The 22,323-nt window shown below is 33.1% G+C and overlaps 1 protein-coding gene across 1 annotated transcript; it reads right to left on the reverse strand.

Moving 5' to 3' along the window:
• Positions 1-1,764: 1,764 nt before the first annotated feature.
• Positions 1,765-22,323, reverse strand: LOC307145262 (uncharacterized protein). The gene is made up of 14 exons (XM_079848239.1): positions 15,017-22,323; positions 13,981-14,143; positions 13,814-13,895; positions 13,543-13,653; positions 12,443-12,502; positions 11,885-12,350; positions 11,581-11,741; positions 7,369-7,597; positions 7,181-7,245; positions 6,878-7,027; positions 4,922-6,794; positions 4,645-4,809; positions 4,337-4,471; positions 1,765-2,677 (listed from the first exon to the last, which is right to left on the reverse strand). Exons 1-14 carry the CDS (start codon positions 15,117-15,119, stop codon positions 2,661-2,663), a joined length of 3,780 nt encoding a protein of 1,259 aa, XP_079704365.1. The 5' UTR covers positions 15,120-22,323; the 3' UTR covers positions 1,765-2,660.

Genomic DNA, 22,323 nt, shown 5'->3' on the forward strand with positions numbered 1-22,323 from the left:
TGTGTGAACAGTGTCTTTATTTTGTAACTATAACTATAAGTTACATTATATATCTTTTATATATATGCAGTCCCTAACAATCAACTTGCCATTGCATACACACATACACACATACATGTCTATATTACTAACATAGGGGACTATCGCTCTACACTGACCAACAGTGGACTTCTGCCTGCATTGGATCTGTGTGTGTGTGTGTGAACAGTGTCTTTATTTTGTAACTATAACTATAAGTTATATTATATATCTTTTATCTATATGCAGTCCCTTACAATTAACTTGCCATTGCATACACACATACACACATACATGTCTATATTACTAACATAGGGGACTATCGCTCTACACTGACCAACAGTGGACTTCTGCCTGCAATGGATCTGTGTGTGTGTGTGTGTGAACAGTGTCTTTATTTTGTAACTATAACTATAAGTTATATTATATATCTTTTATCTATATGCAGTCCCTTACAATTAACTTGCCATTGCATACACACATACACACATACATGTCTATATTACTAACATAGGGGACTATCGCTCTACACTGACCAACAGTGGACTTCTGCCTGCAATGGATCTGTGTGTGTGTGTGAATAGTGTCTTTATTTTGTAACTATAACTATAAGTTACATTATATATCTTTTATATATATGCAGTCCCTTACAATTAACTTGCCATTGCATACACACATACACACATACATGTCTATATTACTAACATAGGGGACTATCGCTCTACACTGACCAACAGTGGACTTCTGCCTGCAATGGATATGTGTGTGTGTGTGAATAGTGTCTTTATTTTGTAACTATAACTATAAGTTACATTATATATCTTTTATATATATGCAGTCCCTAACAATTAACTTGCCATTGCATACACACATACACACATACATGTCTATATTACTAACATAGGGGACTATCGCTCTACACTGACCAACAGTGGACTTCTGCCTGCAATGGATCTGTGTGTGTGTGTGTGAACAGTGTCTTTATTTTGTAACTATAACTATAAGTTATATTATATATCTTTTTTATATATGCAGTCCCTAACAATTAACTTGCCATTGCATACACACATACACACATACATGTCTATATTACTAACATAGGGGACTATCGCTCTACACTGACCAACAGTGGACTTCTGCCTGCAATGGATCTGTGTGTGTGTGTGTGAACAGTGTCTTTATTTTGTAACTATAACTATAAGTTATATTATATATCTTTTATCTATATGCAGTCCCTTACAATTAACTTGCCATTGCATACACACATACACACATACATGTCTATATTACTAACATAGGGGACTATCGCTCTACACTGACCAACAGTGGACTTCTGCCTGCATTGGATCTGTGTGTGTGTGTGAATAGTGTCTTTATTTTGTAACTATAACTATAAGTTACATTATATATCTTTTATGTATATGCAGTCCCTAACAATTAACTTGCCATTGCATACACACATAGAGACCAATATGCAAAGATAAACATATACAATAAAAAATAAAAATTATTAGCAAGAATGAAGATGAAAAAAGAATGAAAAAAATAAATAATTTATCAAAGTAAAAAAAAAAAAGTATATATATATATATATATATATATATATATATATATATATATATATATATATATATATATATATATATATATACTGTATATACTGTATATATATATATATATATATATATATATATATTTATATATATATAGCTAACGTTACGTTTGCAACAACATTTGCACCGGAGGAAGAGACAAACGCTTAGAAACGCCCATATAGCTAGCATGATGCCTTCTATTTCTAGATGACAAAGACAAAGTTTACCAGTACTACGACACTATAACAAAGGTTAGCGGTACTTATCTGAACTAACGTCATGATCACTGCCACTAGATATAAAGAAAACGTTGCTTTTTCACTCTATTGTGCTATTCATAAAAAAAAAAGATAAAAAAAAGTGTCGTTATTGTGCACTGCTGCTCGTAGACTAGCTCCAGTGCTCATTGCTGCATTGTTAAATGATAGCAACTCGCCAGGACACTTCACCAACTCTCCACTCATTCTGTATAGTTCTAAAACAGGCTGAGGCTATTTTTGAGACATTTGAAAAATGATATACATATCTTGAGTGATTTATGTACCCATTAATCGACAGTGGTGGTTAACCTGCAACATGGGCTTTAAGTAAACACAGCTGAAAGTGAAAGCTGGTGAAAAAGATCGTGTAACATCCATTATTTGGACTTGGTTCGGATTTAAGCCGCCCGACGAGCAGCAGCAAACTATATAGACAGAGTGTCTGGGGTAACAGTTCGGTAAATTAACACACGACTAATCCGTTCTACCACCTCAAATTCAAAATGAAACATATCACTGAATACCAGCGCGCGCATATTATTCCCAATATATCTTAGTGGTGTAGCACATAATCTCTGTCTGCGCCTGATTTTAAGAAGCATTGTTGTGTTTCTTTTTAACTGAAAAGACATCAGTTAGACAATATTCTAATTTTAAATTTGGGGTTTCATAAGCTCCAGGCCATAATAAACATTAGACCTACTGAAGTCTCTGCAGCTAGTGTACTTAAATTTTATTTATCTGCAAAATTATGTTGTATACTTACAGTTTTGCACAATATATGCTCTCAAAACAACATGCACCCTAAAAAAAACAAAAAAAACATTTAGCAGTTGTTTAGCAGGGTCTGTGTAACCTTTTCTGAAATGTTTTTTTTTTAATAATATATATCGTTATCACAAGAGGCTGCAATGTATATCACAATATGGATTTTAGGCCATATCGCCCATCCCAAATTGATAGCCTATAGTAGTTGATAATAACATAGGCCTACCTAATGTTGCCTACGGACGGTAACAGTACAGTAGTAACCTTTTACAGTCTATGAGTAGAACAGCTTTCTCAAGCAGTTTATGATGCATTTTGGAAACAGAAGATGACCCCCTGGTATAATGCGCCACATGGCTTGAGAAACCCGTTCTTAAAAAGACTTACTTTTATAGTCCAGTTTTGTGTAGCACACATATTCTGAATGTCTTCGGCATAATTTAAATGAACCATTTTAATCTAGATTAATCTAGATTAATTTCAATATTAATCTAGATTAAAACAATTAATATATGCCCACCTCTACCGGAGGTCAAAACTCAAAGTTTTATGTTGATTTTCACATTTCAAATGTTCAGTTGGTTCAGTTTGAGTTTTGACTTACAGAATATGTAATGACGTAGTAATATTATTCACAATAACACTCATAAACCAGTTCTTGCAATTAGAATAAATAGTGAAAAAATGCATACCTACAGCATGTTGAATGAAATCAAGTTAAAGTTTATTTAAGGTCCACACACTCCTAAACTGAAGGTTTCTTACTTGCTCTTGCTGCACTCCTGACAACGGAAATGGTTTTTCACATAATAAACCATTCAGTTTATCACATAGAAAATCTCATAAGCTCACTAAAAGAGCCCCCCCTGCGGTAGTGCAGACTTTCCACCCTCAGTGATGAGTGCCTAAATGTATACCACAACATCAACGATATATTGCTTCTGAAACAAGTTGCTTTGCTTTATATAAAATAAATAATTAAATAAATAAAAGGGTAACACCAAATAAATTATATTAAAAGTTACAAATACCATGAAATATATTAACGAAAAGCACGTGTAAAATAGTGATTTTTTAAAACAACTTAAAAAAAGACAGAAAATGATCGATCACTCAAATAGTTTGGACATAGTCAATCATTTCAATGTTATGACACACTGACGCTCCATTTACATGAACTACCAATGTTATGACACACTGACGCTCCATTTACATGAACTACCAATGTTATGACACACTGACGCTCCATTTACATGAACTACCAATGTTATGACACACTGACGCTCCATTTACATGAACTACCAATGTTATGACACACTGACGCTCCATTTACATGAACTACCAATGTTATGACACATTGATACTCCATACGCAAGCTCCCAGTATTGTGACATAAAACATTGATACTCCATACGCAAGCTCCCAGTATGTGACATAAAACACCGATACTCCATACGCAAGCTCCCAGTATGTGACATAAAACATCGATACTCCATACGCAAGCTCCCAGTATTGTGACATAAAACATCGATACTCCATACGCAAGCTCCCAGTATTGTGACATAAAACATCAATACTCCATATGCAAGGTCCCAGTATTGCTATAGGTTCAATACTGTAGACACAAATTTCTCTTGATAGTGATTATTCGGTTGTGCACAAAGTATTTTACTGCTTTCCATTCTCTTTCATTACCAATTAAAATCTTGTTTTCATTTAAGAATCTTTCACAATCCACTTTTCCAGGGACTTTCATTTCCTTTAGGAAATTCTTGAAATGATGTTCAATAATTTTACTCTCCTTCTCTGACCAGGTCTTTCTGGACTTTCCTGTTAAAATAAATTAAGAAATTAAGTAAGTAAATCAAATTAATTGAATTAAAGAATAACCAAAATTTGAATAATGTAGATTTTACAAGCTGAAGAGCACAGACAATTCTTAAAATACATGTCAAGATGTTTCATGTAGATACAATTTTTTTATGCAAAGTGGAATAACAAACCCTTTTTATTTAAAGGCAGTGGTGAAATCCTAAAGAATGGAACTGCCTCTCTTGAGGCTGCGGTCGTTATTGAGGTGGCAGCCCTTTTTTCCGAATGATCATCCTCTGTCATCCTTTTTTCAGATTCAGCATCCTCTGTGTCTGAGTTGCTGGAGCCCCCTTCAACTGTAACAAAATGAGCATTCACATTCTTTAAAACTAAAAGTAGATTTTTACAAAGTGTGGACACTATGAATTGTTTAAACAAAAGACATATACACATAAGTAATTTACTTACAGTTGATGTTTGGCGTTATGTCCTCCAGAGATTTTCCTTTAAATTTGCCTATTCCACTTTGCAGGGCAAACAGAATTCTGCTCACTTTTGCAACTTGTAAGGTTTCTTCAGGCAGTCTGTAAAACTCCCTATGGACTTCAATGTTGTGACCCATGAAAGTTGCTAGTTGGTCTAGTTCATGCGTTTGCAGGTTAAGTAGCTGAGAAACTGTGGCTACATGTTTTCTCAACTTTGTAGATGTAATGTTTTCTGGGTTTTTAGCCCCACAGCTTTCTGCAAATCGCTTTAAGCAGTCACAACCACGGATGCTCTCCTGTGATCCATAAAAAGGACGAGCAAATATGTAGGGATTGCTAGGGGAAATCCCAACATCTTCTCTAGTTTTAATTAGAAGTTCCACAGATTCTGTTATATTTGTGGGAAATAGTACTGGTACTTTGCGGCCTCGTTTCCCCCGTACCTCTACTCTGGTGAGATTCTTACAGAGTTTCTTCTCAAAAGGTGAAAGGCTCTCCATAATTTCATCCTGAATCATCTGTTTGTTTCTCTGCAGGTATGTTTTGACTTCCATCCTTGAAACCTCACCTTCTCGACGCCGATTGAATAATATTAGCTGTGCTAGAGTCACCTGAGAGAGATCACTCCATGACCTTTGTGATGTGTGTTCAATGTGTGCTTTTTTGTTGACCTCCTCAAGACACTTTAGATGATCATGGAGCTTCTTTATGTCTTCTGCTAAAGGCAGCATTTGGGGACTGTTCCACTTTTTCTGGTACAAAGTTTTCAGTGCATTAGATGAAACATGAATTGTCCATTCTAGTTCAATTAATTTACTGAATTGCTCTGCTCTTCCCTTCAATGCATCATCCTCTTGACGTAAAGCCTCTCCCTGCAAAATATATGACACTTTCACAAGGGAATGACGCAGTTTCAGTGCTGTTGAAGGGACTGAGAATCGGTTGGTTGAGGAATCAAATCCAGTCATCTTTTTTACTCCCTCAAGTACTGTGTTGAACTTTCCTGGGTTGATCAAGTCCTTCAAAGCAACAATGTCTTTATCAATAGTTCTTGTCACTATAAGAAGTCTGGCAAGTTCTCTCATCTTATTTCTAATGTCTGCCCGGTGCCGTGAAACTTCTCCGTTTTTGAGGAACATTCTCTCACCCAGTGACAGAATCAACGGGTCAGATTTCACCACTTGAGTAACGGTATCATATGTCATATCTTCAATAATATTTTTAAGTCCACTAGAAACGTCAGAGTCCATTGGCAACAACAGAGAACAACTTGCCTGAACTTTTCGTTTCACTGGCATATTTTCTTTGTCTTGTAATTTGCAACGTTTGTGATGTCTCCAGAGATCTGTTTTGACATACATAGCAAAGCAAAACTTGCAAGGCAGATAGTCTATTGCTGTTGACTCACGAGTTGCTTGTCTTTTTGGTATGATCTGTCCTTTCCCAGAGGATAGGACTGAACTGTTATGGTGGTAGTTTCCCATGTTCCTTACTTTGGTTAATAGAAGAGTACGCATGTTTGAGCCTCTGTTGTGTGCAAGTGCCTTTGCAACTTCAACTTTTTCAGAATGTTTCTGCTGTAGATGTCTTGCAATTTTTGGATAAGGCTTCTCACAGTAAAGACAGTAATTCTTCTTGTCATAGATGCGTTGATGTACACTGTTTGAGGACATTTTCACTTTTATTTGATTTTGTTGAGAGCTACAGCCGTGGGCACTTTCATCTATTTCTATCCAACTCTTCATAAGTGGTTTTCCTTGGATGCGTTCTGCAACATGTCCTTTAGCTTTTTTTGTGTCGTCTTCTTCTTCTTCTGAGATTTCCAGGGAAAAGGAAACCTGTTGTTCAGTGTTGTTCTGAAATAAAGAACCACACAACTGAAATGTATTTGTAAATAATAACAATGTTATATATTATAAAGTATAAAACCCTTAATTACCATTTCAGACTCATATAAGTCCTCCTCAGTGTGAGAAGATGAATCCATCTCATCACTGCAAACACTTTCTGGCTTATCACTGTCGGTACTCTCTAGGATGTCCATCTCATCTGACGTTTGGGGACAGAAATCTGCTGTATGGGTTCTGTCCTGTAAAACAATAACAGTGTGTGAAATCCATGTCCATGTTTGTTTTCTATCTAGAGCCTGCTGATTCTAAAACACATACTGTGTTTTAGAATCACTGTTGTCTTTTTGGTCTTAAACTTTTTTTTTTTTTTTATGAAAATGAAAAGTACTTACTTCATTTTCATTCACATTGCTGTAGTTGTTTGTGATTCCAGTGTAATCCGACTGGTGTATGAAACCTGTAAATGCACAACAATTGTTAAGGATATCCAATAATTTAAGGATTTTTTTTCTACATTCTTGTAAAATCTACAAAGTTTTATTAATGAGGTGAAGAGAAAAGTGTAAGTCTTGGAACGTACATGTGAAAGACTGAAGGCATTCCTCAATGGTGGGACGTTCTTCGATTGAATTAGACAGCATTCTGCTAATAATATATTTTTGTCTTGTCCATCTTTCTTCACATTGAAGAGTGAAGTTACCCATTCTGACATTTTGAGATAGCCCAACTGGATCCTTGGAGTAGGGTGTAGTTGTCTGATAGGGGTGTTGCCCATCCGTCAGGATATAATGAACCAAGCATCCTGCTACCTACAAAATAAAATAATATTTACAAAAATTTCAGAAATGGTCACAACTAAACTGCAGAATGAATGAAGATGATTAAAATGATGACAAAATGCTGCTGTGCTCAAATGAAAGCTGCTCGAATATTAGCATTCAGAACAATTGAACATAGAACAAATGTATGCATTTTTGACAGAACTGATTACAAATCATATTGATCACATACTAAAATAGTATTGTAACTGCATACATGTAACCTGTTAATCCATTTGAACCCAAACCTAAGAATTGTCATCCCCAAATTAAATAGGGGATGTTCATGAAGTTCATTGTTCATGACATTTTTGGAATAGAAGCATAGTTGTAGTCTAATTTTAACCCTTTCATGCATGAATTATGATAACCTTAGTCAGTATTTTTTTTCCCTATGTGTTTTTATTCCTCTTAGGGCATGAAAAACAAGATTTTTTACAAATTTTTCAAAGAGATCTTCAGGTGTCCACTTGAGTGGACAGCATGCGGTTATGGTTAAAAACGAAGATATACTGTATTAAATATAAGACAATAATCAAACAGATAAAGTATGTGAATTTAACAAACTAATCAAAACAATTATATCAAATCATGTGAAACTGAAAATATAAAATATATACAACAAATATAAATTAAAAATATTGGAAAGGCTTCGTACAACTTCATACAAGTTGCACTTCGCGTATCTTTGATATCAGAACATGAGGACGTGATTCCATCAGAATTTTCTACAGACTGTCAAGGCACAACTGTGGAACCCACTCAGATGTTCCCTCCAGTGCACCAGAGTATGGAGATTTACCCTTATTAGCTGATAATTCTGATTATGTTCAAGATGGACATGCACATTTCTATCATAGCCCTCCTCTGAGAAAACCTAGCATTACATTTTTTCAATCTCATCTGAAATGATCAGTGTTGGATGTAATGCATTACAAGTAACATGCATAACACATTCAGATTACTTTTTGATGTTACAAGTAAAGTAATGTGTTACAAGTAACATGCATTACCTAATCAGATTACTTTTTGATCTAACAAGTAATTAACTACAAGTAATGTGCATTGCCTAATCAGATTACTTTTTGATGTAACGAATATATAAACGCATTACAAGTAACATGAATTACGTATTCAGATTACTTTTTGATGTTATGAGTAAAGAAACGCATTACAAGTAACATGCATTACAAATTCAGATTACTTTTTTCGATGTCAATGAAAATTACATTCTAATAATACAAATACATTTATTTACAGTAAAAAATTCACTGCAGATCAAGTTTTTAAGTTTTAACATTCCCATTATAATTATGAATTGTAGCTGAAATATAGCAGTTGATGCATGACGTCCACTACAGTGGACATGTGATTAATCAGAGTTTTCTCTCAATCTAAAATCAAAACTTGGAAAATTTTACTGTGATATGACTCATTAGATATTGCTTGAGTCTCCTAGGATAGAAGGAATGGGTGGATATTCCGGAGCAACTTGGCATGTCTGACTGACCCTTGGCCATCTTGGTTTGGAGGGGAGAAAAATCGAAACACAACGGCTTGCCCTTGGTTGCAATTTATAGGATGATGCACCAGGGTCCAATGAGGCTGATGTGCAACTTTGCCATAAAAACCCATGCAAATTCAAGAAAATGCTTTATTAATAGCTGTCCACTGTAGTGACCACTATACGTGAAAGGGTTAAAGAAGACACTTCGCAATTTGTTGTCATAAAATCATAATTACAATCATTAAGAAACATAATATATAGGCTTAAGTGTATTGTAAAGTTTTTAGAAAATATTTTTCTCATTGATATTTTATGACAAAACAGAAATTGGTTCTTGTTAAAGTACAGAAACCCAATGAAGCCACAGACCTGACCATGTTTAACTTAAAATCTGCAGATGATAACTCTAACGGCCAGATTAATTTACAGATTGCTCCAGCACAAACCCTTTCACATCTACTGCAGTCAGATTCACCCGTGTTCACTCTGAAGGAATCACTCACATGGCTGGTGCACTTGTAATGACACATGAAGGATGTTAAGAGGCTAAAAGCAGGTTTAGTACTTGCCCCATTGAAGTCAACAGGGTGCAAATTGTAAAAAGAGGATAACGGTGTAGGCAACACCGATTTTTGTCGTTCAAATTTACAAAAAAATGTGCTCAATGTTAAAATTCTCAGCATCAAACCAAGACAATTTATTAGATCAAAACCATGTTATCAAAACTTATAAGGCCTTTCAAGTATTTAAAATACATTCTCTTTGTGATCTGATGAGGCTTAGAGGATAGGATAGTTTACATACTGTAATAAAGGCTAAAAGCTATAATAGTTAATGGCTATAATAGTTAATGCACTTCACAAAATTGATAGCAAAAAAAAATATATATTTTCTTTCTCATGGTATTTTTATCAATATGGTACACAATTATCCTATTGAATCGTTAGGGTCAAAAGTACTCACAAAGTAGTCCAATTACATTACCTAAAATTATTTAGATTACAGGATTGTAAATTATTTGTAAATAATATTGTAAATTATTGTAATAAATTTAATAAATTGTATTTAGATTGTAATCTAGATTAATCTAGATTTCATCACTGACTGCAATTTGTGTCATGTAATTTGGAATGAGTAACTGTGTACAATACAATACTTAAGTTATAACCAGCACTGTGATTGGAAAATCATGGAACATCATAATTGTATTTGTTTTAGTAAACGTTCTTGACTTTCTGCACAAGGTCATAATTATTTTGTTAATGAATGGATGCTCTATACCAGTTTTTAATGCTCTATACCAGTGGTTTTCAAACTTTTGAAATGACCATTTATTTATTTTTTGTTTACTTTCTATCACCTTATTTGTGGAGTAAAATGAAACTAACTCAGCTGCATATTTTTGCAGTATTTTATTTTATTGATTTATTGAATATTTTTTTTTAAATCAAAATATATTTAGCATATTTCCTTAGGCCTATATAATATTATTTTATATTATTATTTTAATTTAATTTTATTTCATTTTTATGTAAGTCCATTTTCATTAAATCATCAAGACAACCCATTTTTTAAATATTGGACGCGACCAAGGGTTTGAAACCCGCTGCTCTTTATTGGTTACATTGATTAATTTAGGATAAAAATATAAATAAATAAATAAATAAAACTCCACTCTGAAATGTGAATTAATAATGAGAATCCATCAATATTTTTCCAAATGTGTTCACTTTTGAACTAAAAACCCAGAGGAATGCTGGAAAAGTCTCAGTTAAGTAAGTTCCCTGGTTCCCTGAGTAGGGAACGGAGACGTTATTCGTCGTCACGTCGTAACTCGTAGTGACTATGAAAGGGAACACTTTATTTTGATGGTCCCTTTTGAACATTCTACTAACTATAAATAAATGTGCAGCTACATGTCAACCAACTGTAATTACAGTATTAGTAGACTATATCTGCTTAATATCTGCTAAAATTTGACTGTGATAAACCCCAATAGACATTATACTGACTAAATATATAATACATGTCAACTTATTTTTACTCTAACCTACATTTTAGTCTCTAGTCTACTTATACTCCTGTAGTACTCTAATGAGAATTAGTTCACATGTAGTTGTAACATTACTTATAATCAACAGAATGTGTTAAAGAGACCATCAAAATAAATTGAGACCAAACATTGTGTAGTCAAATGCTTTCATGATGACCATATAGCAGATTTTTTCCTTTGACACAAATTAAGAAATTAAATTACAGTCACCATGAGATATTTATAATAAAACAGAGGTAAAACATTTTTAGGATTGAGTCTTAAACCTTTTAAATAATGTATAATTTGCCTTTTATTATTATTTTTACATTAAATCTTAAAGTAACTTTGATATAGTGTAATTAAAAAACACTTCTGTGTGCCGGCGTCCTCCCACAAATTAACAAGTTTTAACATGATATTTTCAACCCTTACCTGGATATCTGATTCTTTCTTGTACTTGTATTGCATGCCTCCAACATCTTCATAACTCGACCAAGAAAAAGATCCAGCCATTTGAGAGAGCAGTGTGGTTTGTGCCAGATCAAGTTTTCTGCTTGCTCCAAAGTCTGCGATGTACAGTTTATTGCTTATATCTGTAGAAAAGTAAAAATGCTCACAAAAAATGTAACACTTAAAATGATATCCACATTATCATATGCTCATGCATTTTAAATGAAAATTTCTGCTGATATTACAGGATAATTATAGCTATGGCTAATCCACAGACTGCTCTTACCAAACAAAATATTTTCAGGCTTCAGGTCTCTGTGCAAAATTCCATATGAATGCAGTTCCTGAAGTCCTTGCAGTAACTCCTGGCAGATCTCTAGTCTTCGATTCTCTATCAGGCTTTTTCTTTCAGGAAAATCCTTGTTTTCAATCAGCTCCATCAGACTATATTCACAAAGAGGTGACACAAAATAGGCAAAGTAAGTGTCTTCCAACACTGAAATGTGTTGCAGAAGGTGCTCTGCTTGTAAATTTTTTGAACTCAGGAAATGAGCCATTTCCAATTCAGTTTTGGAAACATGTTTGGCAACTCGTTTCACTGCAACTTTGCAGTTGTTGAAGACTCCTGGGAAAATCTCAGCAGCATTGCATCCATTTGCAATCTTCATTTCTGTGTTGATAACAAGGTCATCCATTTTCATCAAACCAGGCTTTAAATCAAAGTTTTCAAATGAATTCTTCCATCGTGATTCCTGTAAAATGCAAAAAAGCAAAAGCATATTGAAATGTAAGAAATGTTTTACAGTGTATATAGTTATTAGTAAACTCAGCTGAAGGAACAGACCTCTCTATATATATTTACCATATTTTCCTTGATCTCTCTGAATGTGGAAATACTGGTTTTCTGAAACAAATTACATTAAAAGCAATCATTAATGTAGTTAACATGAACATATAATGAGCACCACTTTTACAATATTTCTTAATAGTATGTAATGTTAATTTCAACATTTAGTAATGCATTATTAAAATCAAAAGTTGTATTTATTAACATTAGTTATTGCGTTGTAAATGTACATGAACAAGCAATGAACAGCTGGAGTTTAATTAACTTACATTAACAAAGATGAATAAGTATTGTACCAAATGTGTTGCTTTTAGATCATGTGAATTAAGACATTAACTAATGTTAACAAATGAAACCTCATTGTGTAAGTGTTACCTAAATAATTAGCTTTTTTAAAGGTAAAAATTGTACAGCAGTATTGTTGAGGATAAGAGAATCTTGTAACACTTTACAATAAGGTTTCATTAGCTAGCATTAGTTAACAAACCAATAATGAACTGCGCTTATACAGCATTTATTAAACTTTGTTAATGTTATTTTCAACATTTAGTAATGCATTATTAAAATCAATTAGGTAATACGTTGTAAATGTACATGAACAATCAATGAACAGCCGGAGTATCATTAACTAACACTAACAAAGATGAATAAATATTTTACCAAATGTATGGCTTTTAGTTCATGCAAATTAATACATTAACTAATGTTAACAAATGAAACCTTATTGTGTTACCATATAAAAACTATATAAGTGTTACCTCAATAATTTGCTTTTTTAAAGTAAAAATTGTACACTTAAACAGCATTTATTAAACTTTGGTTATTGTTAATTTAAAAATGTACTGATACATCATTAAAATCATAAGTTGTATTTGTTAAAATTAATAACACACTGTGAAGTAACATGCACAAACATTGAAACAGCTGGATTTTAACTAATATTAACAAAGATTAACCAATACTGTAACAAATGTATTGGTCATTTAGTACTAATGTTAACCAATTAACCTTATTGTAAAGTGTTAGCAAGTTTTCCTCACCACTTGATAAAATAATGAAAATAAGACACCAACAAATAGAAATAGAAGTTTAAATACCTGTCTCCATGGGCAGTTAGGATCTCCGTAGTCGTATAAAATTTCTTCTCCTGCATTGATTTTTGTTAACGCAAATGCACACAGATGTGGTCTTTTCTTTTCATCCATTATCTATTGGTTACAAAAGCACACAAACACACAAATGAAAACAACAAAAACATCATTTGAAAAGTCGCCTAGTTTTTAATAATGTCAAATAATGCTACAAGATGAGGCTGTATAAAAGGTGTAATTGAAACAAAGAATAAGAATACATTAAAGACAGACTTACTATTTTAATTTTGCTGTTTGGCTTGATGTGGTCATCATTTATGAATCGTCCTAGTCTTTCTGTATCTTGACTGCCATCAACACTGTGTGGTGAAATATTTTAAAAACACTTTTGAATTGTCATAATGGTATTATATTTCATTGGAACATTCATTAATTTAATCTTACCAGTAAGATTGTTCCTGAAAGGAGTAGAAATACAAAAATGCTGCATTTTCAGCTGAGTAGTCTTTGAACAGGTTCTCTCCTTCAGATCCAGTGATGTGTCTTCCAACATACTCCAACAGGAATTCACCTGGCTCAATGTGTTTTGTGGCAATTACTCCAAAACCTAATAAATAGTATAAATACAAGTAAATTAATAGTATGATAAAAGATTCATGAAGTTATTCAGGTTGTCTAAATTATTTTCAATGGTATTGTTACTTCGAAAACAACTGTATCTACATCTTTATAAAAGTGTAAAAAAAATAATAATAATAAAAAAAAAAAAATCAGATTTTCTGTCTGAAAAAATCAGACACTAAATATTCATCATTTCCATTATTACACAGGCCCCTCACATTCTAACTGGCAGTTACTTACAAATAATATCAAGAGCACTCACACATTTACATAATAGTGTTTAATTTAGAGACATCAGCAGCTTATAACATAAATACTGGCAGGAAAACAGATGTAAATCCACCTTTAACTGGTCAAAGCAATCATGTTTTTTCCCCTCTTGCGTGTTTTGTTTTAACAGCCTGCTTTCTCTAGGTTCATATTTTAAACCCAACCCTTTGACATTAAAGGAATAGTTCACTTAAAAATGAAAATTCTGTCATATATACTCACTCTCATGTTGTTTCAAACCTGTATGAATTTCTTTCTTCTGCTGAACAGAAAGGAAGATATTTAGAAGAATGTCAGTAACCAGACAGTTTCTGATCCCATTGACTTCCATAGTAGGAAAAAAATTATACTATGGAAGTCAATGAGACCAGAAACTGTCTGGTTACTGACATTCTTCTAAATATCTTCCTTTCTGTTCAGCAGAAGAAAGAAATTCATACAGGTTTGAAACAACATGAGAGTGAGTATATGATGACAGAATTTTCATTTTTAAGTGAACTATTCCTTTAATTAGTGACCACACTTAGCTTTTATTTAAGTTTTGCAAAGTCATACAGTATTGATGGGAGAATTGTATGTAGTAACTTACCTTTCTCTTCACTCATGAATTGTTTCTCAAATGTGTCTTTATCTTTGCCAGAAGCAATGAAGTACAAAGCTTCTTTTTCAGGAAAAACTCTTCTGGGTCTCATTTTCCTGTGAAATATTTAAAATTATTTTATGTAGGATTACTTCATATGCAAAATAAATAAATAAATAAATAATACCTCTTTAGAATTTCATAGAAAATAAATGATTGAAAAGATGACACCGTGGGTAACAATTTAAAATGTAGTAAAAAAATAAAATAAAAAAAAAAAAATTACCAACAATCTGATTATCAATAATATTACCGGTAATATACATGCATATTTACATTGTAAGAGGATATCAATATTTTATAAAATTAGCATTTACAAATTATCATAAAATATATAATGTTCAACTTACCTCTTAATTTGGAAAGAAAAAACTGAGATGAGAAATGTCTCAGTGCGCTTTTTATGAGGTTCTTGGAGGTAGATACAGTCTTTAAACTATAACAGAAAGATAACTCTCCAATGTAGGAAACAATCGCGTATAGGAGCTGTCTTCCAAATGGCAAAACTGAAGTGTGAGTTAGGAACATAGAATAGATGATACACATGCTGCTATCTGAGCAGTGATTGGGCCGACGCCCACAGATTAGCCACAATTACCCATCATTACTATTGGTTCTGTTATGCAAATTTATCTGTGAATGAAATCAAACAGCCAGTTCAAAATAAGTGTATAGTCCATTGTTTTTAAATTCAGTTCAAATTGTAAACATCAGTTGGATCAGGAAAAATTCCTTTTCCTCAATTACTATTACATACATTATAATTACTCACTTTTTTTCTGTACGTATAGAGCACAGAGCACAAACCTATACCAGTGGCAGATAGAAATGATAAAGTTAATAAAGAAAAAAAGTAATTTCACACAATGTAAATAAATATAAAAATATTCTCATTTAATGTAAATCAAATGGTTATATAGGACGTAGCATTTACCATGGGCATTCATATTTATGTTGGTTTAACTTAACTTGTATAGCACATCTGAAAAGAAAGCTCATACCACTTACTTAAGAGTACCTTGTGTTGAATCACAAAAAAAAAACAACACTGCGTATTAGCTGCGTATTAGAATTGATCTCAGTCCACATTAAAACGACTGCAAACGCGGATCACGTGACCATTCACCAACACTGGGCATGTGCGTGCCGGTGTAAACCTAGAGACTTTCAAGCATAGACTGTAAAAAATGTTTTCAAACATCAAAATATCATTTATTAATATGTATTTGTGTCAAAATGACATATAAACATCTTTTCCTATTCCATTTTGCCAGAAAACGCTTCCAACACGCTTGCGTGTCGCAAGAAAAATAGGTGTCGGTTATATTTCTAGCATGCACGCGTTTACCGCGCCTGAGACGCGCCAGTTTCTTACTGTAAGAAACTGTTCCAGCGGGTGAAGTTTACTGGTACTGAATATTACCTGTGTATACTCCATGACTGGTGACACCCAATCATAGAGCCGAGCGTGAGCCTCTGCGTCATCGTTTCTAAAGTCCTCCGTTTTGACCCGTCCACTCTAAAACGCCCTCCGGAGATTCAAAACGAAAAACGGGTCGGCAGCGTTTCTAAACTTCTCCGTTTTGGGTCTCCGTTTTTGCCGTTTTAGTGTGGACGGGAGGTGCAAACGTAGCAAAAAGTCTTCGTTTTTAAACGAAAATGCAGTAGTGTGGACGGGGCCTAAGGTAAAACTTTCACAGTCTGGCCTATGTGTCTATGACATGCTGTCCTTTGAAGCTCTTCTCCATAGAAATGCAAATTGCCTGCGGGGGTATTTGGGGGGTAGGGTAGCAGTCCACCCAAGGACTGGAAAACAGCAGTGAGGAACCATCTGATCAGAGCAATTGGGATATGTTTCAATCAGCTCTGTAATTTATATACAGTCAAGTCACACCACAATTATTTATACCACTTTATACATTATAATTCTTTAAAATGTTCTAAGACAGCCCCCATTTTACCAGGTGGGGAATAAATGAGACACATATTTTAAAGGTATACAAGCTCAAATATAAAAACTGTAATACAATTGATAATAATTGATAATACATAATTTAAATATGTTTTCAGTTAAAACAGCTCAAACATGCGTCTGAGAAAGCGTTGTCTGTGAAACTGGGGGCATAGTTTTAGAGACACCAACCTCAAATTTGAATCTTAAAATATGCCATTGTTTTGTCTCAAGATTCACACCAGTAATGTTTTTTTTTTCTTTGCACATTTATAAAAGCTACTTAAATGAAAATGAAATGATAAAATGAATCTACTTTATTTTTTTATTTATTTTTTACCAAACGTTGAAGTATTAGTTCCAACCAACATTTGTAAACAGCATCGCAGAGTTGTGGTTTGAACGACAGCTCTCGATCTGTGATTTGAAGCATAGTTTCAAGTTTACATGGCATGTGGACTCAATAAATCATTATCTTTACAAAAATAAGCAAGCTGACATTCAGTACAACCTGTGTCTTTTATTTAGAATACATACAAATGTAATTTAAGTCTTTTAGTTTGTCAAGAGATTTAAAGCACCATTTTTGAAAACTGCGCAAGCTCTACTATGTAAGAACAAGCCTATGATTGAATCTGGAAATAAATCAAAATAACTGAGTGAAATTAAACACAGTCATGCCATGTACTAACATTATATGTTTGATATTTAATTTATATCAAAACATCTAGCATTAATTTGATCTCAAACAGATTCATTAAATAAATTATACAGATGATAAAGCCTACTTGTTACAACTGAACTGGTTATTTACAATGTTTTGTATAGACAGCTTAGATGAATAGCTTATTTAAAACAATTATATAGTCACCCCCAATTTTGGTGAGTGATGCATTTATGACATACCAAAAATATCAAAGTTTCTGCTCAGAAATCATTCTGAATAGGCACATAACCAACATATATTTAGAAAGCCATCACTTGAGTGTTTACAGTTCAAGACTAAAAATTTATCAGACTGTTATGAATATTGAGATATATAAGCTCAAACATAAAAACATCAAATATTAAGAATATATTTATTAAATGTATAAAATATTCTGAGCTTCAGAATATCAAATCTGAGGATGATCTCTAAATGCATTTTATGAAGCCTATTGTAAGACCAAATATCTTATTCCCCTGTAAACACTCATGTAGAGTCATTGACTCTCATTGTCATTTAGAGTCATTGACTCAACATGTCTGGTTGGTCTGGTGAGGAGAAATGGCCCATTCATGTAAATCGACGAACATTTAGCACCTTTTCAAGAGACTTAAAGGGTTAGTTCACCCAAAAATGAAAATTCTGTCAGTAATTACTCACCCTCATGTTGTTCCAACCCCATTAGACTTTCGTTCATCTTCGGAACACAAATGAAGATATTTCTGATTAAATCTGAGTGCTGGATCACTCCTCCTGCAGGCTTATGGACACCTCAACTTGCTGGCCCAGAAAATGTATTATAGACATTGTTAATATAGTACAAGTGACTCCAGTGGCTCAATCTTAAGTTTGTAAAGCGACAAGAATACTTTCTGTGCGCAAAAACAAACAAAAATAACGACTTTATTCCTCTTTTCATTTCCTTCTCTCTGGACCTCGAGGTTTTTTTTTACATAGTGTAATATAACGTAGCGGGCTATTGGGCGACTGTGGTCATGTGTGATACGTGGTGACGTGAAACACAGACGCGCTACGCTATTACACTACGTAAAAAAAATCTCTCAGATTTCATCAAAAATATCTTAATTTGTGTTCCGAAGTTGAACGAAAGTCTAATGGGGTTGGAACAACATGAGGGAGAGTAAATACTGACAGAATTTTCATTTTTGGGTGAACTAACCCTTTAATCTTCATTTTTCTTTTATTCTTATTCTTTTGTTTGAATTCAGTCATTAATGCCTGTATCCCTGTATTTTTTGCTTGGTCATCTAAATCTCTGTCATTCCACTATGCAAGAGCAATACATCTATTATCTTAAGTCTTGTTAGAAAACCAACAACAACAACAACAAAAAAAAACTGTTCTTGAATTAAAAAAAATAAATAACATGATTTTATGAAATAGGAAGCTCATGTAGAAGGTGCATTAGCTCAACAGGCAGCCTCAAGCTACATGACACAATATCATTTATTAATATTACACTCTCACTTAAAGCTCACTTTAAAACACAATTGAGTATTTGTATCATATTTCGGTCGCAATTTAAAATGGTTTCAAGTCAAAAAAGATTATTTAAATATGTTATAGGCTATTTTGCATTTTTTTATGAAGCAATGGGCTATTTTTACTCACATGCATACTGTAAACATTCTTTGTTCCTATACAATAACCAAAATCGAACGGAAATCAAACACACACAAAACAGAATAACTTGAATCCTGCATTTATTAGCTTCTTGTATCAGATGAAGAGATGTGTTTAGTTTTGTTTGTCCACAGTGTACACAGCACTGCGTCATCCAGAAGGACAGCCTTATGGTCACGTTGGTTCACCATGAGATGATTGACAGCTTTACAAACGAATCATATCGAACTGATGTCATCACGTTTGCTGACGCAAATCTGGAAGAGCAGAGTCATCGCTGGCTCTGTTAGCTGTTTGAGCTCTTCAGATTGCATAATTCAGTGGGAAATAAATAGAAATATTATTCTGTATGACGATATCATATCAATTATTTCTCCAAATGTGCGCATCATTGGCCTAATAGCCCTGGGAGATCGTGGATATTGTATGTAGGCCTATATAAACACAAATAAACTGGAGATGAGATGAATGGCTGCTGTATGAGTGATGATTTCTATTCAAGATAACGAACATTACAGATTAATTATTTTGCACTTCTGGAATAAATTAAGAAACTTATCTAACTTCAAACCAGTTTAATTATAAACAGTGGTCAAATATCAAAGCTGGGGTCTTAAACCTTCCTAATGAAGCTCAGTTTGTGCAGATCAAGTAGGAGTGTGATGTTTTAAAGAGTAATAAATAAAATAATCTGGGGCCACCAGTGATCCTTGACAATCAAGGGGTTAATTATGCCTCTGATTGTTTTACTTCTGGTATATCTGCTTGGGGAATCGAAGCATTTAATGTCTCCTATTAACACCCGGTCTCCACTAGATAAAAACAGTCTGTCAGGTCACAGCTGTAATCACCTGTGATTATCATATGTAAAGGCAAATGTATAGGAAATCGTTAACCACACATTCCAAAAGAAAAAGGTTTAAGCAGTATGTAAATGAAATGATATTGCTGTTTTTTGTAACTAAAACCACTCAATTCACACTTGTGAATTGCAGCTATTCATGGATTCACGTCTGGTTCATGATCACCCTTTTCAGTGTTTATTCTGTTATGATAAACAGCTGGATAAACTTAATTTACTATGAAACTAACCAACAAATTAGTAATTAACTAAGAAGAACTATATTAAACTAGGCATATATATTATTTACTGTGTTTTATCTTTGATCATAAGGTTAATTAATGGAAATTTAGAAATAGTGCTATCCATTTTACAAAGAGGTTTCATTTGTTAATTTACCATAAACTATAAATAAACGGTTGTAATTTTATGAGCTCATATGAATAAGTTATCTAAAATAATACACTGTGCATTAATGTGTGTATGATGTTATTGGTTAGTTCAGATAACTGTATGCATTACATAATCTAAATGAATAGAACCTTACTGAAAATGTAATCCAAAGTGATGATGCATTTAAATTGAAGTTGTGCTGCAAGATTAATGATATTAAGAAAGTACTGGTCCATGTATTGTTTATTTGGAGTTCTGCATACTTAATATAGTTCACTGTTTACACCAATACATGATATAACCCCATATGAGTTTATTTATTTTCACTTTAAAACAGATCTTGTAGAGATTACCATATTGTTGTTTTATTTTCTACCCCAGAAACAAATCTATATAAATCTATATATATATTGAATGTGTGTGTAAATATTCACTGATACACTTGGTGTCATATGGTGTTTGTTATTTCTTTGGGACATTTTAACTAAATATATTTTATTAAAACTAATCTGAAATAAATAATATGGTCTATTTCATGTGACTTTCAAAAATGTGTATTATAAGTAAGTCTTAAACTTTTTTTTTTTTTGCAGTGTACTAAGTCATAATTAAGTGTTTTTGCAACAGCATTATTTTCCAGGGTAAGCTAAGCAACAATCACCCACTTGTACATATTTGGAGGCGCCAGTTTGTTTCCAATCCCAGAGAAATTAGCATTTCTATAGCAACAGTTATCTGGAGACCCAATCACTGTCCAGAGATGGTTGGGGTTGTGGGATATAATCACAGAACATTCACTCTTTCGTGTCTTTTGGAAGTGTTTGTCTCTGTTTGAACCTTGCGTTTTTGAAGGAGGAGAACATATTCTACAACATGAGGTAAGTTCAGCATTTTGATTGATCTATTTATAAAGAAAATAAATAATTACGCTGTTACAATTCAGAATTTCAAATTGGTTTCATTAGTAATTGGTATCTTTATAATTTATATTTTTGATACTCCTTTTTGCGGATAGTTAAAATGTCTAGAAGAGTAATTTAGAAATTTAGAATAATCCTTATTTTAGACTTGTAGTACCAACAATGATGATATTGCGTATATTTAAAATCATAATGGTCAATTTAACAAACATAAAAAACAATGTTTTACCAGTTATTCTACAGATGTTGCAACTGTTAAACATGTTTACGATTACTATTTTTTTACTTTCCTTGTTTTTTTTTTGTTTTGTTTTTTTTTAGAAAAGTCAAGTCAACAGTTCATGTTGTTCAACAAGAACACTTCATCAGAGAATCCACTACTCAAAAGAAAGGTATGTTTCTGCTCAACCTATTGAACTATTTTAAAATGTTTTATTCAAATAGATTTTAACATTTACAATAATGCATGTAGTGGCAATCTCATTTCAAAATACACAAATGTTTAAGTGTTATTGTATGTTCGTTTGAAAATTGTAGATGTTTAAATCATGGTCCAGCCCTAGATTTTAAGATTGTGAGTTGTGCCTTTCCATGTTAAAGAAAGGCCTTAAATGTATAAAGTTTATTGTGACGCAGCTAATTATATTTTACAACAAATTCTAGAGCAATTGTGTGACTTCCCAATTGTGTGCTGCATAGTTAATCATTTGTATTGTAATCCTTTTATCAGGTGTGCACAGAGTTTGGATTATTGGTGACAGTTACATTAGACGTGGCGAAAAGCAAGCAAGAGAGACCATA

This window comes from Squalius cephalus (assembly GCF_949319135.1).
Source record: "Squalius cephalus genome assembly, chromosome: 18".
NCBI lineage: Eukaryota > Metazoa > Chordata > Actinopteri > Cypriniformes > Leuciscidae > Squalius > Squalius cephalus.

Coding starts and splice junctions, on each gene's coding strand:
- LOC307145262 (XM_079848239.1), bottom strand. CDS start 15,119: ATGAGACCCAGAAGAGTTTTTCCTGAAAAAGAAGCTTTGTACTTCATT. Junction 11,742..11,884: donor GCCTGAAAATATTTTGTTTG/GTAAGAGCAGTC, acceptor ACTTTTCTACAG/ATATAAGCAATAAACTGTAC. Junction 4,810..4,921: donor CATAACGCCAAACATCAACT/GTAAGTAAATTA, acceptor ATTTTGTTACAG/TTGAAGGGGGCTCCAGCAAC.